This window comes from Marmota flaviventris, chromosome 12, assembly GCF_047511675.1.
Source record: "Marmota flaviventris isolate mMarFla1 chromosome 12, mMarFla1.hap1, whole genome shotgun sequence".
NCBI classification, from domain to species: Eukaryota; Metazoa; Chordata; class Mammalia; order Rodentia; family Sciuridae; genus Marmota; species Marmota flaviventris.
The window spans coordinates 13,875,238-13,897,178 of NC_092509.1; the positions used below are offsets into that span (position 1 = coordinate 13,875,238).

The 21,941-nt window shown below is 48.4% G+C and overlaps 1 protein-coding gene across 2 annotated transcripts in view; it reads left to right on the plus strand.

Annotated features, from left to right (window-relative positions):
• The first annotated feature begins 371 nt into the window (after positions 1-371).
• The window catches only part of Edaradd (EDAR associated via death domain), a 53,565-nt gene continuing 31,995 nt past the window's right edge, over positions 372-21,941 (plus strand). Inside the window, exons 1-4 of one of the 2 annotated variants that reach the window (XM_027948038.2) lie at positions 372-491; positions 13,386-13,444; positions 16,859-16,898; positions 20,930-20,988. In XM_027948038.2, the coding sequence (XP_027803839.1) occupies positions 431-491; positions 13,386-13,444; positions 16,859-16,898; positions 20,930-20,988 (219 nt within the window). In that variant the 5' untranslated portion in view covers positions 372-430. Of the gene's footprint in view, positions 492-1,299; positions 1,612-13,385; positions 13,445-16,858; positions 16,899-20,929; positions 20,989-21,941 lie in introns of those variants that run through there. The other variant, XM_027948039.2, reaches the window with a different exon arrangement.

The following is a 21,941-nucleotide window of genomic DNA, read 5'->3' on the forward strand; positions in this document are numbered from 1 at the left end:
CTTCCTCTAAAACATTAGCATGTAGATGCATTTCTAGTACCATCTTTTATTTGCTGTGATTAAAAATGGTGTGATAAAAAGATAATTTCTAGTGCAGAGTTTTGAAAAGCAAGACAGCATTAGAGTCACACTTGAAGTCGGGCCAACAAGACAGCCTAACTTGATATGTGGTTCCTGATGATCAAACCACAAAAATAATTCCGACTTCATGTGAAGTACAGAAAGAACCACAAACCAAACCTCAAAATGGATTCCAAGAGAAAATGCCCTTTAAAAAAATTTCCCTTCCTGTCAGAAGGCAGAGCAAGAGGAAGTTTATCATCCCACCAGCAAATTTCCCAGAAAGGTTTCATTTACTCGGGTGGACACACAAGCCAGCAATCCTCTTCTCTGAAGCTCTTCTATGGCGTACTCCGGAGAATAAGGAGCCATGGGCCTCAGGACGACGAAACAAATGGGGAGAGGCACAAAGCAACCTCCTGGTCACAAGGGTAGGTATGTTCACCTGCTGTTCTGCAGTTTTCAGAGCTAGGGTTTTACACAGAGTCGCTTATCTGTGATAATTTGTCTATGACATTGTACACTAAAAACTCTTATCGCTTTTAAACCAATTTTTGTGATTCTGATCTTATTTATGAAGGCAGATATAGATTATTTAATACCTTTCAGCGATTCCTATTAAATTTAAATTGCCTGTAACCTTCCTGGAATGGACTTGATAAGTGTAGTTAAAATACAGTAATTTTAAACGTTCCCAATTTGGGATCACTTAATGATACAATATCATTTAAATTAAGCCCTAATTTTTAAAGGGATCGATTAATTTAGAGTTTTCAAGAGAACCGGAAGCGTTTTTATTTTATTTTTTACTAGAGAGGCCAGGGAAACGCGTGTCTGGCGTTTTCCTCCTGCTCCTTTGTGCAGCACTAACCCAGGAGGTCAGGCAATAACTAATGCCAAAGAAATATCAGGATAGAAAGCGTTGGCAAGTGCCATCATGCAGCGGCAGAGTCGGCCTAAAGATTAGGAAACTGTTTAAATATCTCATCGCCGGCAGGCGTCTCAGTCCCGGCCTGTGTGCGGAGCGTTCTGCTGTCCCCGCTGAGGGCGCGATAAGAGGGCCAGGAAAGCCAACCGCGCGCCCCTGCCGCCGACTTTCAAGGCCAGCGGTTCCCTCGCAGTCCGTCCGGTGCTGCCATCGCTCGAGCCTGGCAGCCGGACCGCCCGGGAGTCGTGGACGCAGCACCAAGCGCACCCCTCGCGCCGAGGCCCCTCCCCGCGCCCCAGCCGGCTGCCGGGCTCCCGCCTCGCGCCTCTGCTGGAGGGCGGGAGGCGCGCGGAGAAGGGGCTTTGCTAATTGCCAGAGCAGGAAGTGAGCACGAGCAAGAAGCCGAGGAGACCCGGGAGGAGGAGCAGTGGAGGAGGAGCAGGAGGAGCGGGAGCGCGGCGCGCACAGCCGCGGAGGTCCACTCCGGCGCGTCGGAACCGCAGGACGTCCAGTCCCCACTGCGCCGCTCTCCTCCGGGCCCTGGAGGCCACCCGACCCTGCTGGGGCGCTCGTCTGTCCTCTCGCTGCCCCCATGTCTTCTCCGAACGACCCTCTGCGCGCAGGTAAACTGACACCGCGCCGCCGCGCCCTCACCTGGAGCGGGGACCGCGGGCCGGGAGATCTGGAGTCGACCCTCGAGGGCGCCACGGGACCTTGGGACTCAGGCCGCGCGAGGCTGGCGGGGACGGCGGCGGTGCCCCCGGCCACCCTTTAGAGCCGCTGCTGCCTGGGTGCAGAGCGCTCGCACCCCGCTCGCACCGAGGACGCGCGGTCCCTCCCCACGCTGTGGCCCCGGCCGCTTTTGTTCTGGGCTGGGACGCCAGGTTGAAACAAGCCCCGCAAACCTCGGGCAGAAGAGAGGGGAAGGGGTGGATCTCTCACGTACTCCTTCCGACTCCCTTCGACTCCCTTTCAACCCACTCATGCTGTCTTGCTCCTCTTCCTCGCTCCTCATTACGCTTTTATGAAACGGTTTTGCTTTTCTACTTATTGGCCCCGGAGCTACTTCATAAACCAGTACCGGCAGAATCTAAGAGGGATCCCATCCCCATCCGTGCAGGACTTTGATTAAAATGGCCTCAGTCCTGTCCTGTTTTAAAACGTTGCACATTTGTACCTAAGGCCCGCATCTAGATTTTTCTTTAATGTCTCACCTGGGTTTAATTCCCCTTCCAGAAATTCCCTCTCTCTGGTCCACTACAACCTAGGCGGCAAACGCCACGGTGTTTGCAATCACATGGACCAGATCACACGCGGATCACACGCGTGGGGCCTTCTCTGGTTTCTGTAAGCTGGAAGCGCTAGGGAGAGCCGCACAGAACCGGATGCTACTGCTTGGATAGATTGAATTTTTTGAGCTTGGGCAGGGACAATGTTGGACTTTTCCAGTAGTGCTGAATTGTGGCTTCCACAGTCTGGAGAAGACAGAATGTGTCTAGAGGTGTTCAGAAGATTGCACCCAACAGTTAAAGTTGAGATTGTAAGGTGCTAGTTTGGAGGGATTTTCCCCGTGAGACTTCAAAGAAAGATTTGGATTCTTCAGGTGGGGAGTGGCAAACATTTCATTGATTGGAGATGGAAAATAAATAATTTCCCTTGTTTGGAAAACTGAAGGGGAAATAAAGGAGGAAAAATCTTCCCACTCCCACCCACATCCACTTAATTGACAAAGTGCCACTGGATGTTTCTGGCTACTTTTCAGTAATAGTGGCCTCGGATGTCACTAAATGATGCAGGTGGAGAATTTAAAAAGATCTTGAGAAGGATTCACTAAAAATGGGGATTACATATAAAATCTGCTTGGGCCCCCCAAAATCAACAGCAGCTAAGAAGATGGGGCTGGAAACCAGCTCTGAAGTGACATAGGTGATATAAAGGCTCAGTGTAACAGTAGTGTGGTGAGACCAGTGTGATGTTAGGGCCAGCAATAGTATATAGGATGTGGAATTCCATGGGTGGTACCTGGACTCAGCTTGTCCCAGCCAAAATGGGGTGCACACAGCCTGGAGCAAAGGGACTTGAGAACCCCGGCATCTGTGGGGTATTGAGAGAACATGGCACATGGGGATCTGTCTCTAACTTCAAGAGGTAGAACATGAACCTGCAAGTGAAATATGTAAGGAGAGATGGACGTGGGTTCCCCACAAAGTGGAGGCAGGCCTCTGGAGGTTGAAATCTCTCTGCCACCTGGCAGAGAATGTTGAAGAAAGTAGTCAGGCCTCTGAAAGATGATCCGGATGCCCCTTCCCACATGGGATTCTTTCCGTTAAATCACTGTTCCTGGGTTTAGACACACATGCCCTTTCCCCTTTTGAACATTTCATTCAGTTTTGCAACCCACAGGACACACCCACCTTTCCTTTCCTTTTCTGTAATGAAACCACAGGTGTTGCCAACATGTGGAACTAGATACAGAATTTTAACCTCTCCTCCCCCAACTATGTTACCAGACTTCACCCAGTTTCCTACACTCATCTCCCAACTGGCATTCACACTCACTCTTACCCTCTGCCCACCCACTCTCCAAAAGGTGAGCACAGTGATCTCCTAAAAACAAGTGAGATCCTGCCCTTCCTCTCCTTAGAGCCACTTTCCAACAAATCCCCAGTCTTCCAGTGGTTTCTATCTCTGTATTGTTGATTCCCGCCTCTCTTCAACCACCTCACATACAACCTTGTGTGGGCCCTGCTGCCACTCTGCCTGCCTTCATTGCCTCGAAAGTCATCACACTCTTGTGGCCCAGGACCTTTGCAGAGGTTATTTCTGCTGCCTGGACACCCTGCCTCCCCTCTGCACACAAACACACCTTTACCTCCTACAGACTTTAGCTCAAAGTTGACCCAGCCCGGGCCCCATGTTTCTAGGTATGATTGTTTGGCCAATGTCACTTTCTCCCATTGGAGTATAAGCTCCTGGATAAAGTCCATGTTTCACCGAGCTTGTCTCTAATATCCGGCAAGTGTGTAGCACATAGTTACCCTGCACAAAATTTTATTTCAGTGAAAGTCAGTTTAATCAAATATGCTTCAAACCATGGGCCAAAGAGTACTCTTCCCAGCTGGGCACAGTGGGTAGTGCACACCTGTAATTCCAGCAGGTCAGGAGGCTGAAACAGAAGGATGGCAAGTTTAAAGCCAGCCTCAGCAACTTAGTGAGGCCCTAAGCAACTCAGTGAGACCCTGTCTCTAAATAAAATATGAAAAAAAGGGCTGGGGATGTGGCTCGGTGGTTAAGTGCCCCTGGAACCAAAAGAAAAAAAGAAAGTGCTTTTCCCATATTGATATCTTAGGAACTTATTCATCAGTTCAGGTGTAACTAAGTTTACCTTGTAAAGCTTAAAAAGAAAATAGATGTGTGTATTTCTACATGTATAAAATAAGGCATATACTGCTGTATATATATGTGTGTATATATAACTTATAATGAGGTTAGCTTCAAAAGCAGCTTTTACTCTAAAAAAAAATCACAAGACTGTTGAAGTCACAGGGAAGGAAAATGGTTAGCTGGTTACAGAGCAGCGGTTACTCACTCTCTCTACCGCTAATAACAATCCAGCACTGGCTGAAATAGAACTGTCAGTCAAGGATGTTAAAGACAGAACAAAGGAGGAGGTCTGCTGAGGATGTGCAGACTTTGGTGCTCTGTTGTGGTGAGCTGAGCACCCATTTCACAAATCATGGCAGCAGCTCTCCCTTTGTTCTGGGGTCCTGTGTGTACCACGCAGCATGGCTGCTCCCTGGAGCCCTGGCCCCCAGCTCAAGGCAGCCTTTTGAAGGTTTCTCACCTGCCATTGGCCCTTCCCAGCCCTCCTGTGGGTGCATGTGAGTCCAAGGTGGCGCAGAGGGCAGTACCCAGGATTGATAGGTGAACCCCTCAGGAGCACTCACATTCACAATGCTGAACCAGTCTGTTCTTCCAAAGCCAGGAAGAGAGGGGCTCCTCTCTTCCCTCCTCCCTTCCTCCTTGCCTCGCCTCTCCTGTTCCCTGCCCTGTGGGTTTGCCCAATTTTTCTTCATTTCCTACCCTTGCTTTCCTGTGGCACCTTGGCTTCCTAAGTTTTCTTCACTAGCAGGAACCTCCTCACGCCCCTTTGCTTCATCTCTTCCCCCTCCTCCCCTGCCCTGCCCCTCCACAGTCTGGTCCCTGTCACTGGGCAAGGCCACTCTAGTTGTCCCTGTAGAAATGTGTTTGCTTGGCCTCTGCTCCTTCTGCAGCTGTCCAGCCCTGTGGCCAGGGAAGAGGCTATCAGCAGTACCGCAGCCTTCCCTGGTTCCAAGAGCTTGTGTGGCATGGGACTCCAGGCTCCTTGAGAGCCATTCATGAAAATAGTCCTGGGTTGGAAGAAAGCTATGGCACTTAAAAAAAAAAAATCACAGGTTCAAAGAGCTGCATTTAATTCTAGAAAGCACAAAGGGCCTCACTCTTATGGCTCAGAAAGCCGGAACCTTTGACAAGCTTCCCTCTTTGTTTTCTCAAAGGACATCTTTGGAGAAGATGTTTGAGCTTCTTGTGAGTAGCTGCTTCTAGCAGCTGTGGCCCCTCTTTAGTGTGGCAAACAAAGGGAGACTTCTCTAGGTGGCAGGTAGCCTTTCCCACCCTCCCACCCTCCCACCCAGGCTGCTGGTTTGGGTCTTGAGGTGGAGGAGGTGTTGGATTTAGAGCCAATGCTGGAATGATTGAGGCTTTGGGGGAGGTCCTGATGGTGAATGCACTCTGCCTGTGGCAAGTATGTGACTTTGGGGGACAAAGGGTGGACTGTTGCAGGTTTTGATTGTGTTCCCCAGAAATGCTTTGCAGTCCTAACCCCCATCCCCCAGTACCTCAGAATGTAACCTACTTTGGAAAGTTTTCTCTAAGGTAACCGAGTTAAAGTAGGGTCATCAGAGTGGGTTCTAAGCCGGCATGGCTGCGTCCCTATGGGAATGGGCAGTGTGAATGGTACATCAGGACTCTGTCAAGCTGTCAGTGCCTGAGCTGCTTCTAGAAGCTGATGTTGCTGGAGAACAGGCGGACTCGGAAGCCAGAGGGTCTGGGACTGAAGTCTGGGTCTTCCACTTCTCTGTGAGCCCAGCACTGGGTGTGTGTAAGGGGCCTCTAGTCCCTTCCTCAGGGTACTGTCAGGCCTCACCCAGACATTGTCACACTGCAACAGTCCACTCAGAAGGCTTCTGTGACCCCAGAAGTGTTGAGTTTGTCACCACCATCAAGCAAGCAATCCCTAGCTGGGTGTCCTCTGACCCTGACTTTAGACAGCATTAGGTCCCACAGGTTGAGATGTGGACTCTGTCCCTGAGACCGCACCCTCAGAACACCAGTTGCAAACCCCAGATCGCTTTACCCCTGCTTCTGACTGAGCAGCTGGAATACATGCAGGGGTCCAAAGGGCTCAAAGCTTCCGTGCCCTCTGGGCACTGCTCTCCGGGAACCTGCATTTGGCATGGTCAACTGTCCAGAAGCTCCTTGAACCCTGTCCTTTGGGTTGTTGTGGCAATTTCACTGTTGTAGGCACAACTGAAGCATGACAACACTTAGAGATGTGGTTGGACATGGAGGGTTTGAGTTATGGTTTAGAGATGATATGTCCCCCAAAAGCTCATGTGTGAGACAATGCAAGAAAGTTCAGAGGTGAAATGAGAGCTTTAACTAATCAATGGATTAATCCACTAACATGGCGATAACTGTAGGCAGGGAGGATGTAACTGGAAGAAGTAGGACACTGGGGTGTGATTTGAGGGATTTATGTTTTGCCTCTGGTGAGCAGAGCGCTCTGCTTCCTGATTGCCATGTCCTGAGCCCTTTCCACTGCCAAGCCCTTCTACCATGATATTCTGCCTGATGTTGGGTCAGAACAATAGTCACCCACATTTGGACTGAGACCTCTGAAACAGCCAAATAAACTTTCCCCTCCTCTACATTGTTCTCGTCAGGTCTTTTGGTCCCAGTAACAAAAAACCTGACTAAAACGGTGTGTTAGTTTTTCCTCACCATGAGTGAATCAACTTAAAGGAAGAAAATTGGCTGGGCATGGTGGTGGACACCTGTAATTCCAGCAGCTCCACAAGGTGAGACAGGAGGATTGCTAGTTCAAAGCCAGCCTCAAAAACTTAGTGAGGTGCTAAGCAACTTAACAAGACCCTGTCTCAAAATAAAATATTTTTTGAAAGGGCCAGAGATGTGGCTCAGTGTTAAGCATCTCTGGGTTCAATCAAGGGTTGATTTTGTCCCATGTTCAGGTTTCAGTCCAGGGTCACTTGGCCCTGTGGCCACCCACATGGTAAAAGAAACCTGTTCACCTCATGCAGCTGGGAAGCAGAGGGGAAGGCTGGGGTCCCAATATCCCCTTCAAGAGCATGTTCTAGTGACATAGCATCCTTCCACTGGGTCCCACCACCTTCCAGTAGCCCTGCAAGCTGGTGACCAAGCCTTTAGCACCTGGCCTTTAGGGGACATTTAACATCCAAACCATCAGGGTCTGCTCTGCCACTTATAGACTGGATGGGAAACCCAGCAAGGCCTCTGCACAAATCCTGGCCTCTGTGCAGCTTGTCCCCTCCCAGGTGTGGGGCAGGACCCTTTTCAAATGGAGTCTCCCGCTCCACTGTCAGGCAAGGCAGGTCAGAGGGGTTTCTTATGGCCAGCTGCAAGGCAGCCAGGCGGGGAGGCTGAGGTTGCCGCATCCTGTCTTGCCTTGGGGAGGGCGTAAAGAGCCAGGAAAGGTGGGAAAAGACCCAGTCACGGATATCCTGGCACCAGACACAAGGGAGAAGCGTGCCGCAGCCCTTTGCTCAGGCACAGTGCCGTGGGCCCTTACCTAGGGATGCCCCCCATCTATCTGTATAGTCCTGCTAGACACCACTCACAGACTCACACCTAAGGCTGACAGAGGTTCTCACACCCTGACATCACAGGATAGGCACATGCAGTCCACAGAAACCAAATGGTTGTACAGCCCTCCTGCCTCCAGCTGCTGCTGTCACCTGGGCTGAGAGCAGCCTGGCGACCCCCAGTGCCCACTGCTGTCCTGACTGTGCTCCTGGCAGTGCACATCAATCTCACCCCAAGTGTCCCGCCTGTCCATTGTCAGTCAAGGATGGTGACCCTGAAACAAGCATTTCAGAATCAAACTGTATTCACTGCTTCTGCTGGCAGGTGGGGTCTGCACCAGCTACAGCCCTCCGCCCAGAGCTGATGTAGCTCTCGATGGCGGGCCATGCCCACCAGACTCATCTTCAATTTCTCCTCTCCAGGTTCTTGTCTTAGGAGTTCAAGAACTGAAAGCCTCAGACCAGGATAGGTTAGTGTGGCCTCAGGATTTCTTGAGGAACAGGGCTCTGGCTCTGCAAGGGAACTGCATTCAGCGCCGTTTCCCACTGAGTGTGCTGGTCTCGCTGATGTTGGTCCACACTTAGGCTTGGAAACTTACCGATGGTGTTGGTCAGCCCTGAATGCCATTCAGATTTGCCTTGCTTCCCTTTTCTCCCCGCTTGAAACTGGAGGTTGAAGTCATTGATGCACGTGCTCAGGGGGTATCTATCTAGAGCGGCCACGCTGCTTAGAGTGCACTTCTGTATCTGCAGAGGCATCCCCACTGTGTGCAGGCCAGACTGCTGTGGGGTGACGGATAGGCTTGCCCCTGGCCACCTTGGTGCTGGCCCGAGGTGCCTCAGGCCTGCTCTGCCTGCTCTAAGTGGCCTTGGGCTGCGCTTGCCACCCGAGTTCCAACTCACCCAGGCTGCTGGTCCACCACTCCACTGTTGCTTCTCCACAGGGACTAACCAGTAGGCCGGCTGTGCGTCTTGGCAGCCTGGGAATCGTGTTGATCTGAGCTTGGTCAGGCCATGATCCTGAGGAGTCTGGATAGCTTTGGGAGTGAGGCTTGACCAGGCACTAAATGACAGGAGCAGGGGAGCCCTGCCAGCCTGGGCAGGGTGGCCATTTTTGCCCCTCCGTGCCCCATGTCCCATGCACTACCAGAGCTTGCCTGGCAGGCTCCGCCTGCTACTACCCAGGAATTATGGAAACAAACATTTTGAAGCTTTAAATAAACAATTTGATATCATACTTAATAGTATTGCAAATATGCAATTCCAAGGCCTGTAGGTAAGACCTTAGGAAAACTTCTCTTCTAGATCAGTCTCAAACAACTGGGAGCCGCCTCCCCACCTGGCTCAGTAATTTTCTTGGCATAGAAAAATCTGAGCCTGTGAGAATAGAAGTACTTCGGCTTGACCTACAACAACTGTCCAGAGAAGGTTCTAGAACAGATTCAGAGTGTGGGATGCTGCATGGGCCTGGGTCTGCAGGCAGCTGGGACCTTGGAATTCTTCCACAGTCCTGTGTGGCAAAGGGGGACATGGTCAGAGTATTTGGAGTGAAGGGAGACCTGAAATGCCTTTAATGTGAGTCCTCAACACCCCCCACCAATTGCTGCATTTAGAACAGGAAACCCTGGACTCTACCTATCTTCCCTTCTCGGCCTCTGTGAGTTCCCAGAGGTGTCAGACCAAAGCAAGAGGCCCTGTCTTCCACCTGTATCTCGGCCAGCCTCATAGCCCTCCCAGATGTGCCTTGATAGGCCCTGAAGTCGCTCAGGACCTGAGCAGCAGCAGGGTGCCACACCTGTGCTTCCCAGACCTGGCCGGACCAGAATAACTGTCATCAGCCCTGTATGGCAGTGAGAGACCTGGGCTTGTCCTGTGCAGAGGAGAAGCCTGGGGCTGGGAAAGCTCACCTGGGGCCACAGCATTGGGTTGGTCCAAGGCTGCAGGCCTGACTGAGGTCAAGCACCAGGTTAGCCAAAGTCACACCCAAGCCTATCTGAGGGCACAGCACTAGAATGGTCAAGGTCACATCTCCAGGCCTGCCTGAGGTCAGAGCACCAGGATGATGAAGGTCACACCTCCAGGGTTATCTGAGGTCACAGCACTAGGATGGTCAAGGTCACATCCAGGCCTGTCTGAGGTCAAGCACCAGGCTGGTCAAGGCCAGCCCTGGCTCCCGGTGGAGTGCTGGTGTGGACCCAGACCTCCACACCTCACCCAGCACTCCTCCCTTTAGCTATTCTGTTTGCTTTTCTCTGCTGCCTTTCCCAGTGGTCTCCTCCATCTTCCTCCAAGTCTTTTTCTTTTTCCTCCCTCTTATACTAATTCTTCTGTAAGAAATTAGACTAACCTAGTGTCTTTACAGGAAGCAGTTGAGGCAATTAAGCCCGTGCACCCCAAGTTCTGCGTAGCTGCGCACCTGAGAGCCCATTGTGTCGACACCTGCTAGAATCCCTTGCTGCTGGTGTGTGGCATTTTAAAGTACTGGCATGCAGGACCCCTTCAGTGAAGATGACATATTTGAGGAGAGGCTGTGATAAGAGAAGCAGAGAAGGGAGTTGAAGCTGCTTAATGATGGTTTCTCTTGCCCCTGACCCAGCCAGGATCAAGATTGTGAGAAACATAGAATAAAAACTAGGAAATGAGATCTGGGCTGTCTGGCTGGAAGGACCCACCAAAGCATATTCTCTTTCCTCTCCTGGCCTTGGCCTACCTAGTCCCTCTGTCTAGGATGCTCTTCCTATCAGTTCCTTCTCCTGGTCAGCTGGCCCTTGAGGACTCTGGCGTCAGCTCCACTGCCCTGTCCCCAGGACATGTACAGGCCACCTAGTCCCTCTGTCTAGAACACTCTATCTCTCAGCTCCTCCTGGTCAGCTGGCTCTTGAGGACTCAGGCATCAGCTCCACTGCCCTGTGGAGCTTTCTCTTCCACTGTCAGACACTTGGTGCCCTGTGCTAGTCCCTGATTACCTGGGCAGCAGGAGTTCTACAAACTCAGGGTGGAATTACAACACAATTTGTCTTGTATTGTCTTTATGTCATTTTAATTTCAAATCTGAGTCTGTGTTGCATTAGACCAGCAGGAAATCCCATTTCAGATAGAATTGGTGCTCTGCCTCCCCTTAGGGTCATGAGGGACCTGAGGCTAATGTGGTGCTTGGACTCTAGGAGGGACCTTGGCTTTACATTGCTCCAGGTAGGCATTTATCCATGCTGTCCACACTGAGAGGTCCTGTGAGGTCAGAGGACGTCTGTGTCTTCTGGACACTACGCACAGTCATCTACATTGTTGGGTGGATCCTGAGCTAGGGTCTAATCTGTTCCATGCTTTCTCCATTGTGGTCTTACTGCTATCTGCTCTGCTGCAACCAGGGAATGGCCCCCTGTCAAAGGAGGACGCTGGGCAAAGTTTTCTCCATTTGTCCCCACTTCTCTCCAATGACTGACAGTTGGTGTCATAAAACAAATAGAGATGTTGCCTCCATGAGCATCTCCTTTAGACATTGTCAACACTTGAAGCAAAGAAAATAGAAAGTCCAGACCTTCTCTCAGCAGGGAAACATCCAGGGAGAACAAACAGATGATTGTCTCAAGAAATGGTCCCATTGAACAGTGGAGTGGAGGAAAGGAATGAGAGAGAGGAAGAAGGGATGGAGAAGGGAAGGAACACCAGAATGATATTAACAAAGCTATATCATGTGCATGTATGAATGTATCACAATGAATTCCACTTTTATTCATAAAACTATAATGCAGCAAATCAATAAAAAGCAAATCAATAAAACAAAATTGTCCTGTGAGGCTCACCTGGATCCCCAGAGGTATTCCCGGACCTAGAGCCTAATGTACAGTATGTACTTAATGAGAATTTGGATAAAAAGTGAATTTTTTGGCTGTTGAAATTTGGTGGTAGATAGATACAGGTTGTATACTGCACAAATCTAGAAGACCTTGCATAAGCAGATTTGGTTATTGTTAGGGTTTTCTGACAGGTGTCTTGTAAAGCATCTTAGAAAAGGGGAGCTATTTCTTATGTGTACAAATTCATATGATCTGGCAGTAGTCTGATTGAGGCCCGTACCTTTTTCTATATTTCCACATTTGATTTTTTTTCTGTACTTCTTCATTAGATTTCTTAAATGCAAAAAAAAAAAAAAGCATTGACAAAGCATAAGAAGAAAAATATTGAGAAATCAAGATCAATTTTTGATAAAAATATTATGAGGTATATTTCCTTTATTAAAGTTCCCATGAGGGCGACTCAAAACAGAGCTGGGAAGAAGAGCATGAGAAGAAGATTACCATTAAATAGGGACGAGAGGTGCATGGGAATGGGAGAGAGAAGGGGAATTGCACAGAAGATGGTAGGAGACCCTCATTGTTATGCAAAATTACATATAAGATGGCGTGAGAGGGAAGAAAAAAGAGAGAGAAACGTGTCACAGTAGATTGGGTAGAAAGGGAAGGGGAGGGGAGGGGGGTATAGGAAGGACAGCACAATACAATAGACACTATATGGCCCTATGTATAAACGTGGCTGTATAACCAATGTGATCCTGCAATCTGTACACGTGGAAAAATAAGATTAAGATTACGTACCCCATTTGAATCAAATGTATGATATGTCAAGATCATTGTAATGTTTTGAGCAACTAATAAAAAAATTTAAAAAAAAATAAAGTTCCCATGAACTGCATCAAAAAGCTTCATGCATGTACATGTTAGCTGTTCATTGCTGTGACAAAATACCTGAGAAACTCAACTGAAACGAGGAAAGATTTATTTTGGCTCATAATTTCAGAGGATTCAGCCCATGGTCACTTGGTTCCATTGCTTTGGGCCTGGGAGGGGGTGTGGGAGAGCAGAGCTGTTCACCTCACATTGGCCAGGAGGCAGAAGGAGATGGGAAGGGGTCGGGGACAAGATAAACCCTTTAAGAACATGTCCTCGGCAACATATTTCCTCCAGCTAGGACCCAACTCCCAATACCTCCCAAGGCTCAGCTGGGGATTAGCCTTGGGAGATATTTAAGATTCAAATCGTAACAGCATATAATTTTATTTTCTCTTGTACAGGGATTAAACCTGCAGTCTTATTCATGCTAGGTTACGTGTTCTAAGGAATGCTAGTATCTCAAAATGATATAAAAAATTTTAAAATTATCAAGAATAGAAAGAAGCTGAATCCAGAGTTAAATCTTTCCTGCCCAAAGTTGTGTCCAATCCAATATGTAAAAAGTCGTCAATATCACATCTGCATAATTGGATTATTTGGAGATATTTTTAGGTGTCATGTTCCAAAATAGCATAGGTTTCTGTGTTTGTGTTTTGCAAGGTTTCTTTTTCTTGTTCTCAGCACAATCTGATTCCGCCCCTCACTTGGCCTGCAGGGGATGGAAAGGGAGCAGTTCTCTAGCCCCTGCTGCCCGTCATAGCTCACACTGGTAGGAGGATAACCCTGAGGTACCACGAGTGTTTCTCCATGAGGGAAAATGCTTTCCTTTTTTTTTCTCTGCAGATCAGATGGCAAAGGAGCCAGTAGAAGACACGGACCCCAGCACTTTATCTTTTCACGTGGTAGGTCACACATTTTACCTTCATAGCCACACCCCTTATTTTGTATTTCTCTCCCATTTTCATTAGAGTATTTTATGAGGTCTAGAAACCCAACAGCAAGATTCTCCCAAGAGAAATTTCTTTATTTATATGGCATAATGAACTTTGAATTTCTCCAGGCTAAAATGGTGTTGTTTTGTGCATACCAGAAGTGACCTTCTTAGATTTTGTGAGGTTTTTGTCTACTTTAATACTAGTTGTGTATGTGTGTGTGTGTGTTGCTAGAGAGTAAACCCAGGGCCTCGCAAATGCCAGGCAAGTGTTCTGCCACTGGTATACCCTCAGTCCATATTGGTCTTACTTTCTACTAATCCCTCTTCAAAACTCAAAATATTTAATGTAAGATTGAAGGAAAAAAAAATAGGACTCTTTTGCAGCAGCTGAGCAGAGATTGGCAAGTGCTATTTGATTTGCCTCTGGTGTCACCTCTAATTCCAGAGCTGGCTCCTGGCCTGCCTTCCCTGCACTCTCTACTGCTTTGGGTTGCCAGAGATTCTCCATGTGTTTTTTTCTCACCCACCAAATATCCTATGAGATGCTGGGGCAGGTATTTGTCCCTATTCCACAGGTGAGAAGTAGCAGTTAGCTGATGTGTACAGCAGGGGCCCTGCTGTCCTGTGCCTCTTGTTTGGAACCCAGTCATGGCCCTGGACACCAGCACAGTTGTCTCTGTGGTACAGTGTACGCCACGTTCCTTCTCTTCCACGCTTCTGAAGACAGGGCCACTGAGACCTGGAAAGTGCCAATGACCTAAGATATACTTAGTGTCATCAGATTAAGTGGCTTCCCTTCCCGGGTGTGCCAGGGACCTGCAGTTTGGTAAGCATGGGTGGCGAGGGGATCAAGCTTTGACACACAGTGGAAAGTAATAAGGAAAACTTCTCTCAGCCTCATACATGTGCAATGCAGAACAACCTGGGTTGTGACTGGGATCCTCTCAGATGTGGCCTGTCATCCTGTAAAGTATCCCTTGGTCCACAGGGAGTGTCAAGGCCTCCTATTCATATCCTGGTGACAGGTCACCCTTCCTCGGAGCCCCTCTCCCCACCACTAATGTGGGCCCTCTGGTCACCTCTCCACCCTGGGGGTGAGTGAGCTCTACCAAAGCATCTCTGTTACTAGTCTCCAAGGGCTGTGGGAACAACCCTCCTTGTACTGGACAGCTTGGAACGACAGCATGTGTTCTGTCACAGGCCTGGAGGTTGAAGTCCAAGGTCAGGTGTGGGCAGTGCCAGAGGTCGCAGGCCACCCGGGCCTCCTGGGCTTGTGGACGTCTCCCCTGCATCTCACACTGTGAGCAGGTGGCCTCTTCTCCTGTGTTCACCGCAGTCTCTTCTCTCTTTCTTCTTTTTCTCAGGGCTGGGGATGGAACCCAAAGCCTTGCACATGCTAGGCAAGCTCTCCACACTGACCACACCCCAGCCTTATGAGGACATCTGTCCTACTGGGTTAAGGGTCCCCCCTGCTTTAGTATGAACTCATCTTAATGAATTACATCATAACATCTGTTTCCAAATAAGACTACACTCTGAGATATGAGGGGCTGGAACTTCAACATGTCCTTTTATGGGAGACACAATCCAACTTGTGACATCCCTGCTGTGTGCGGGACGCCATGCATCCTCCCTGGCCTGGCAGGTGAGTCCTCAGTGGCTTCATCTGAGCATCCCCGGCTCACCTGCTGAGCCAGGTGTGTGCAGCTGTCTGCTGGGGTTTGGCCACAGCACATCCTCACACCTTCCTGGGACACCGATCATGCCATTCCCTCTGGCAAGGAAATCCCTTGCCTCCTCCCGACTGACTCCTGTGCATCCTGACTTCTTGGGATCTTTCAGTGCTCCCTCCTTTGTCACCTCACCCTTACGTTTTCTCTAGTCACTTGGTTGTCTGACTTCACAAACACTGTGTTGTTCACCTTCCACGTGCAGAGGCGGGCACAGGACTGATAGTACCTGACATTCGATGAAGTAGCTTCCTGAGAACCTGTATCTAAATCCCTGGGCTTTGCGGTCATGGTCCTCTTGGAAGCTGTCTCCCTTGTTTATGTTCGGCCCCACCTTCCTCTGTCCATCTGCAGTAGACAGCTCTGCTCAGGCTGATGGTCCCCTTGCTCCTGCTGCATCTGCTGTTCGCAGTGACCTTGCTCCTTCCTTTGGGTTCACCCATGTGCTGGGCCTGGGCTTGCCTCACCCAAGCATTGCTTCCTCTAGAGACCCGCACTCCTGCACCTGTGTGTTCATCCACACGGTCTTTCTGAGTCCACGTCTGGGGGTGCAGCGATCATAGTCCCTTCTGTGGAAAAACTCACTGTCTCTCTGAGGAAACGAGGAGTGCTTTCCAACCAGACTGCTGAGTGCAGAGCACAGGGTGTTCCATGCTCTGGAAGGGGGAGGAGAGGAGCCGATTTCCTGGGGGCAGAATGGTCTTCCCAGTTACCTGCAGTGGATTCTGACCTACTTAGTTGTGTTGGGAGACAGTTGGATGCTTCTGCAGGTCCCGAAACTTAACTGCCCAGTTCAGAGGACCTCCATGGACAGGCACTGAAACAGGCCACTTGTACTAATGTTCCCCTTGTCAAAGGGCCTGGTGGGACCTGCTGGATATGTGGAAACAGTGACTGTTCAGGGTGGAGGACAGGGGACAATGGAGTGTGAGCCAAGCAGGGCTTGGGGCAGGACAGGGACTCCTCTCACGGAAGTCTTCAGAGAATGGCTGCGTTATTTAATCTGAAACAAGTTTCTGGAACATTAGATGCCAACAGATAGGTACGAGGGAATTAAACAGTGTGATCGTAAGAGCATTTGCGATTTGAACTTCCTGTAGTGGGGCTGCCCTGCACTAGTCTGCTGAGGCTGGGCAGCTGTGCTGGTCAGCTGTGCTGGTCAGGGGCTGAGCTTTAGTGCCATCTCGTGTAGGTGATGGCAGGTCACCTTGGGATCTGTCCTAGGATTCAAACCCAGAGTGGAACACTGCCCAGAACACATGCTGTTGGCCCTAAAGACTGCCACAGAAATGGGGAGAAGAAATGGGTCTGCCCATCATGCCCGGAAATAAAAGCTTTAAACTGCAGGAAGGAGGTAGGGAGATTAGCACTGTAGAAAAGAGGAAGTGTGGTTTAGTGGTCAAAGCCGAGGAAATTAGAGAGAGCCTTTTTCTATTTCACGTTTCAACACTAGCTTCTTGTCAACCTTGATTTTCTTTCTACAAATTGAGAAGAAAAACAATCAATGGGTCTGGACTAATAGATCTAAGACTAACCATTTCCAAAGTTTTAAATTGAAACCATGTTTTAAATTGAAAAACAAAGCTTTCTTTTCACTTTGATCTTATAACCGACATTTAAAAATAACTCTCCTCTTTTGTTGGTTTCTGCAGTCAGACAAATATCCCATTCAAGACACGGGACTCCCTAAAGGTATGTATGATTAATGTAACTCCTTGAATTTGTGACGCTTTAGTATCTCGAACAAAGCACTAGTCTAAGTCATTCTTCACTATTTAAAGTTGTCAAACAGAAACAATGATAATTTAGCTCACCTGTTACATGACTAAAAAAGTTCACAAAGGAGTGGACATCATTACCCTAGGTATATGTATGATTGCACAAATGGTGTGACCCTAGTTCATAACCAGAGAAGTGAAAAATTGTGCTCCATTTGTGTACAAGGAATTGAAGAGCATTCTGCTGTCATGTATGACTGATCAGAACAAGTTAATTAATTAACTAATTAATTAAAAATATATATGTCAGCCTGAAAAAGTTCACAAATGAATTTTCATTAAAATGTGTAAATTATTTTATACCAGATTTTATAAAATAAATTCCAATGGGGTTTTTACTAAGCATAAAATGAAGATAGCCAGATCTCTATCCTGAGTGACAGAAATCTAATACAAGTTGGTTTTAGAAGTAGGGGAGGGGCCTACTGGCTCAGGGGCCCCTGCGTCCTGCTGGGTCCAAATGCTTAAGGAGGCTCCTGGACTCAGTCTCTCTGCCTCAGGGCTCTGCCTACTGTGATGGTTTGGTTCCGAGGCAGGAGATCCCCACCTGGAGGGAAGGAGCTGCCAGCTTCAGGCTGTGCTCTTCCAGAGGACAGAGGGGGGGAGGGAGGAGCCTCCCCAGAACCCATAGCACCACTATAGGGATGACTGTGAGGGGTCAAGTTGGGTCTTGTGTCCATCCCGAGTCACTTACTACCATCAGGAGGATGGGGGAGGTTGGTCAAGTCTGGTTCTTACGGTCAGATGGGAATGGGCATGAGGTAGATTCCACCCAAACCACAGGAAAGAGTGTTCTGTGGCCAGCAAGGGAGAGGGGAGGCTGACCAGGCACAAAATCTAACCCGTAGTCTCAGGTTTAGGTACCGTTAGGCCATTGGGGGGCGAGACCCTAGTTTTTCATTCTTTTTAATTTGGAGATGAGAAACTATGCACTCAGTATTTTCACACTGAATGAAGAAAAAGAGAAGATCTACAGTATGGCTTTCCACGTCACATGTTATAGAGCCTAAGTTGCTGGTTGTCACATGGGAGCACTTACCTTGTACTCTGCTGACCACCCAGAGATGATGTGGGGTAAGGACCATTAGTTGTGTCCAGCTTCAGGAACAACAGGGGCACCTGGCTTCTGATCCCCATGGAGGTGGGCCTGCCCAGCTCCTGCTCTCATGGGCTTCCCTGGCAGTTCTTGTGGTCATGGGGACCACAGGGAGCTTCCCACCTGGGTCAGTCTGTGGTAAGTCCAGGTTTGGCCAAGGTTCTCCTTCCCCTACCCCCAGGTTTTTCTTGCTGGCCCTTGAAGTGACACCATTAGAGTGTCATTATTCTCTTGTACATGCCTCTGGAGTGGCAGTGGTGTACAGAAAAAACTGTTGGGACCCAGGCTGTGCTGGGGAGGCACATTCCCTTCCCCTTTGCCCTCTCCATGAATGACCTCAGAATCTCTGGGTCCCACATGTGGGACTCTATCTCAGCAGAAGTGGAAAGTGCTTGGTTTGCAGACTTTAGTTGCAGTCAGTCTGGAGTCATCAGGGGAGCTTGTCTGAAATGCAGATCCTGGGCCCTGCTGTCCTGGGATCATGGCTTTTTGGGTTTGGGATTGGACCCAGGACTGCCCTTGAGCTCACAGCTGTGGGATGGGGACAGAGCCTTTTGAGAGCCTGCCAGAGAAGAGAGGACTTGCTGGGGCTGCTCAGAGTGCCCAATGACTCCGGGTCTCAGGGTCTCCAGTTCCTCACCTGTGGAGCCGAAAGAACAAGGTGAGCACCCGCCTCCAAGGGTGCTGATGGGAGTGCAGAAGGGTGCCTGGCACATGTGACCCAGGGGTGGTGGAAAAGATGGCCAAAGGATGGTGGGAACTGAGGTCAGAGGACTCTCAAAGGCTCCCTCCAAGCAGAGTGGCCAGGGTGGGACTGTCTTGGTGCAGTGTCACACTGCATCCGACTCAAGATCTTCCTTTATCAGCCTTTGATTGCAATTTCCTGTTTTGAAAGGAAAAGGCTGTTGTTTAGCAACCCGATCCCATGCTTGTAGTACTGCTGGGTTTCTCCTAGAATTTGAATTTCACAGAACCTCAACTGAAAGCCATTGTGAGTGCCCGAAATGTGACTTTGATAACCATATCGTAGACCTTTCCTTTGTCCTCATTCACAATGAAAAATATTAAATGAATAATTGCTCATTTCCAGATAAATATATCATTGTGTAGGTAAATGAACCATTGTTCGAAGTTGAAATCATACTCCAACATTGGTATTTAGTAATATAACAATTTTATGTCTGTTCATATTTTTCTTTAATTTCACAAACAGGGACAATATCATCATTAGACATTTCTGGTATTTAAAGTTGTTTTTGGAGAAAGAAAATCCATACGGATTAGTAAAGAGACTAATTTATAGACCTGCAAGATAAATGTAATCAAATTAAGTACCCACTAGGATTCCAACATTCGAGTGATTTGAGGGGACACTTGATTTAATAGAGGAGTTATGTATCATTAGCTTTAATAATTTCCATATGGTTTAAAAGTCCTCAAAGTTCATTTTCCCAAGCTGGTTGAGCATGTTTCACAGTCTTTATTATCCTACTTTCATATCCCTGCTCTATTCACAAACAGCATGAAGGGGTTCTGGAACACAGGCCAAAGTAGAGCCATTTACCCATAAGTCAACCAGGGAACCTAGTGTAATTTGAACCATCTGCATCTGAGTTATTACTAAGCCTGTCTCATCTCTCTAGGGTAAAATGCAGACCTTCCTTTTCATCCCAGGTCTTGGGGGGTTCCGGTGTTTATTCTGCAGAGCCTCTTTTCTGGTGGCTTAGCTGGGTATGTGCAGGCACAGGACTCAGGACTCAAGTGAGACTGCCTTACTTTACTCCCACAGATCCTGCTTGTTCATAGAAACTGCTGGCTTGAGTGCTCTGGAGCAAGTGTGACCCACCTTCCAAAGAACTTTGATACCTCAGCCACTATTGACAGGGGAGAGAACTTGCATGTAGATAGGTGTTCCCAGAAATCAATCAAGATCTGGCCATTTCCTTTTCTTTGGTGGACCAGTTCTAACCTTCCCTGTATTTCTCAAAAAATCATATAGTGAGTTGAAAGGTGGGTGCTCAGAGACCACCTGCCAGATGCAGGCTGGCACTGACAGCGTTCCACACCCAGCTCTTGGTCATAGCAGTTTACATCTGGGATGAGGGAGCACTTTAGATGAGAAGAGGTGGAAAACCCCCAAGATAAAGACAATGCAGCACCCCAGGCCAGAGTTCAAGACCAACAGCATTGGTGTCTGTCCCAGGCAGCCTTCGGTGTGTTGGCAAAGTTAATCATCAGAGAAGTCAATCAAATCTGACCAAATGTCTTCAAGGGTCTTCAGAGACAGGCCATCCTGTTCATTATGACATTTGGCCTGATGGCCTCTTCTTTGTCCCATGGTCAGGGAGGGATCCCATCCTAGGGTTCTGGTGATGGCCAAACACGTGACATTTGGCCCTGGACAGATGACACAGACAGTGGCTTGCAAGCCACACATACTCACAAATGGGGAGAAGGACTCTGCACCATGCATACCAGGTTGCTCTTGGGAACAGGGGACAGCCAGGGCTTTGTAAAATCCACAGAATGGGGTACTTCTGGTTCCCATGAGAGGACATGGTGGGTTGGTTTAATAATTCCATGAGCTGGCCAGGAACTGAAACCTGCTGCTCAGACGTGGGCAGAAGTGTGCCTCATCCCTGGATGAGGAGTGTGGGACCAACCTTAGGAAGAGTTGGGAAGAGAACATGCAGGCCGCCACTCAAGGCCTCACCGCTTTGTGAGACGTCAGGGCCCCACGTGATGCACGTGACGACATGGTAGCAGGTGATGTCAGGCCTGCCTTCTGGGTCTTACACCACAGTGGGTGCTTTCTTCAAGCGTTGAGTTTTTTTTTCCCTCCCCTCCAGTTGAAGAGAGTGACACGGTTACTTTGAGCAGCCCACCAAATCCTGATGAGCAAGACCAGGTAAGAAAAATTTCAACTGTTTCTTATTACCCCCAGCTACATGGTAATCCACCCAGAAGGATTGCAAGAATGACCAAATAGTCTTAAACATAAAGAATGAATAATGGGGTGGGGTGGGGGCGGTTGTGGCTCAGTGGTAGAGCCCTTGCCTAGCACTTGTGATGTGAGGCGCTGGGTTTGATTTCAGCACCACATAAAAATAAATAAATAAAGATATTGTGTCCAACTACACCTAAATTTTTTTTTAAAGAATGAATAATGGGATTTCTACATAAGGAAGTAAGATGGAAAATGTTTTCTAAGTGTCCAGTTCAGCAGTATATCCAGGAACCTCTATTACTTGTAGTAACCATATAGCTTGCAAAGAACAGAAAATTGATGTTAGTGAGTTAGAAAGGGGAGTAGCTTTCCTTCATGTGGTTGGCTGGCTGTTGTTAGGTGTGAAATTTTTTTTTAAGACATCACAAAACTAGATAGCATAATGCAACATTTTTATAATGGTTTGTAAAATTTTACTTTTTTCAGATTTCAGAAGTCAAAAAACTTTTGTTTTTATTTTTATCCTTTGTTAAAAATTACTTCATCTGGGCATTATAATCATACACTACAGTGGGACTGGCTGTGCTGTTTTCACACATGGGCGTGACATCATTTGGCAAATCCCACTCCTGGTACCTCCCTGTCCCTGCCCACCACCCTCCTGGAATCTGCTTGCTCTACCATACTGATCTCTCTTGTCAGACTTTCACATGATGTCTGTTTCCCTAAAGCAAGTGTTCATTGTGTTCCGATCATGAGAAATGATTTATTATTTTAAAGTTTAGATTGTGCAAAAAATAATAATAACCAAAAAAGTAGCCATAGCAGCAGAACCCAGGGAGGATTGCCTGTGATCCTGCTGTTGCCCTTTGGCTACACATCCTTCCAGAGGCTTCCTTCTTGCCCCACCCAGC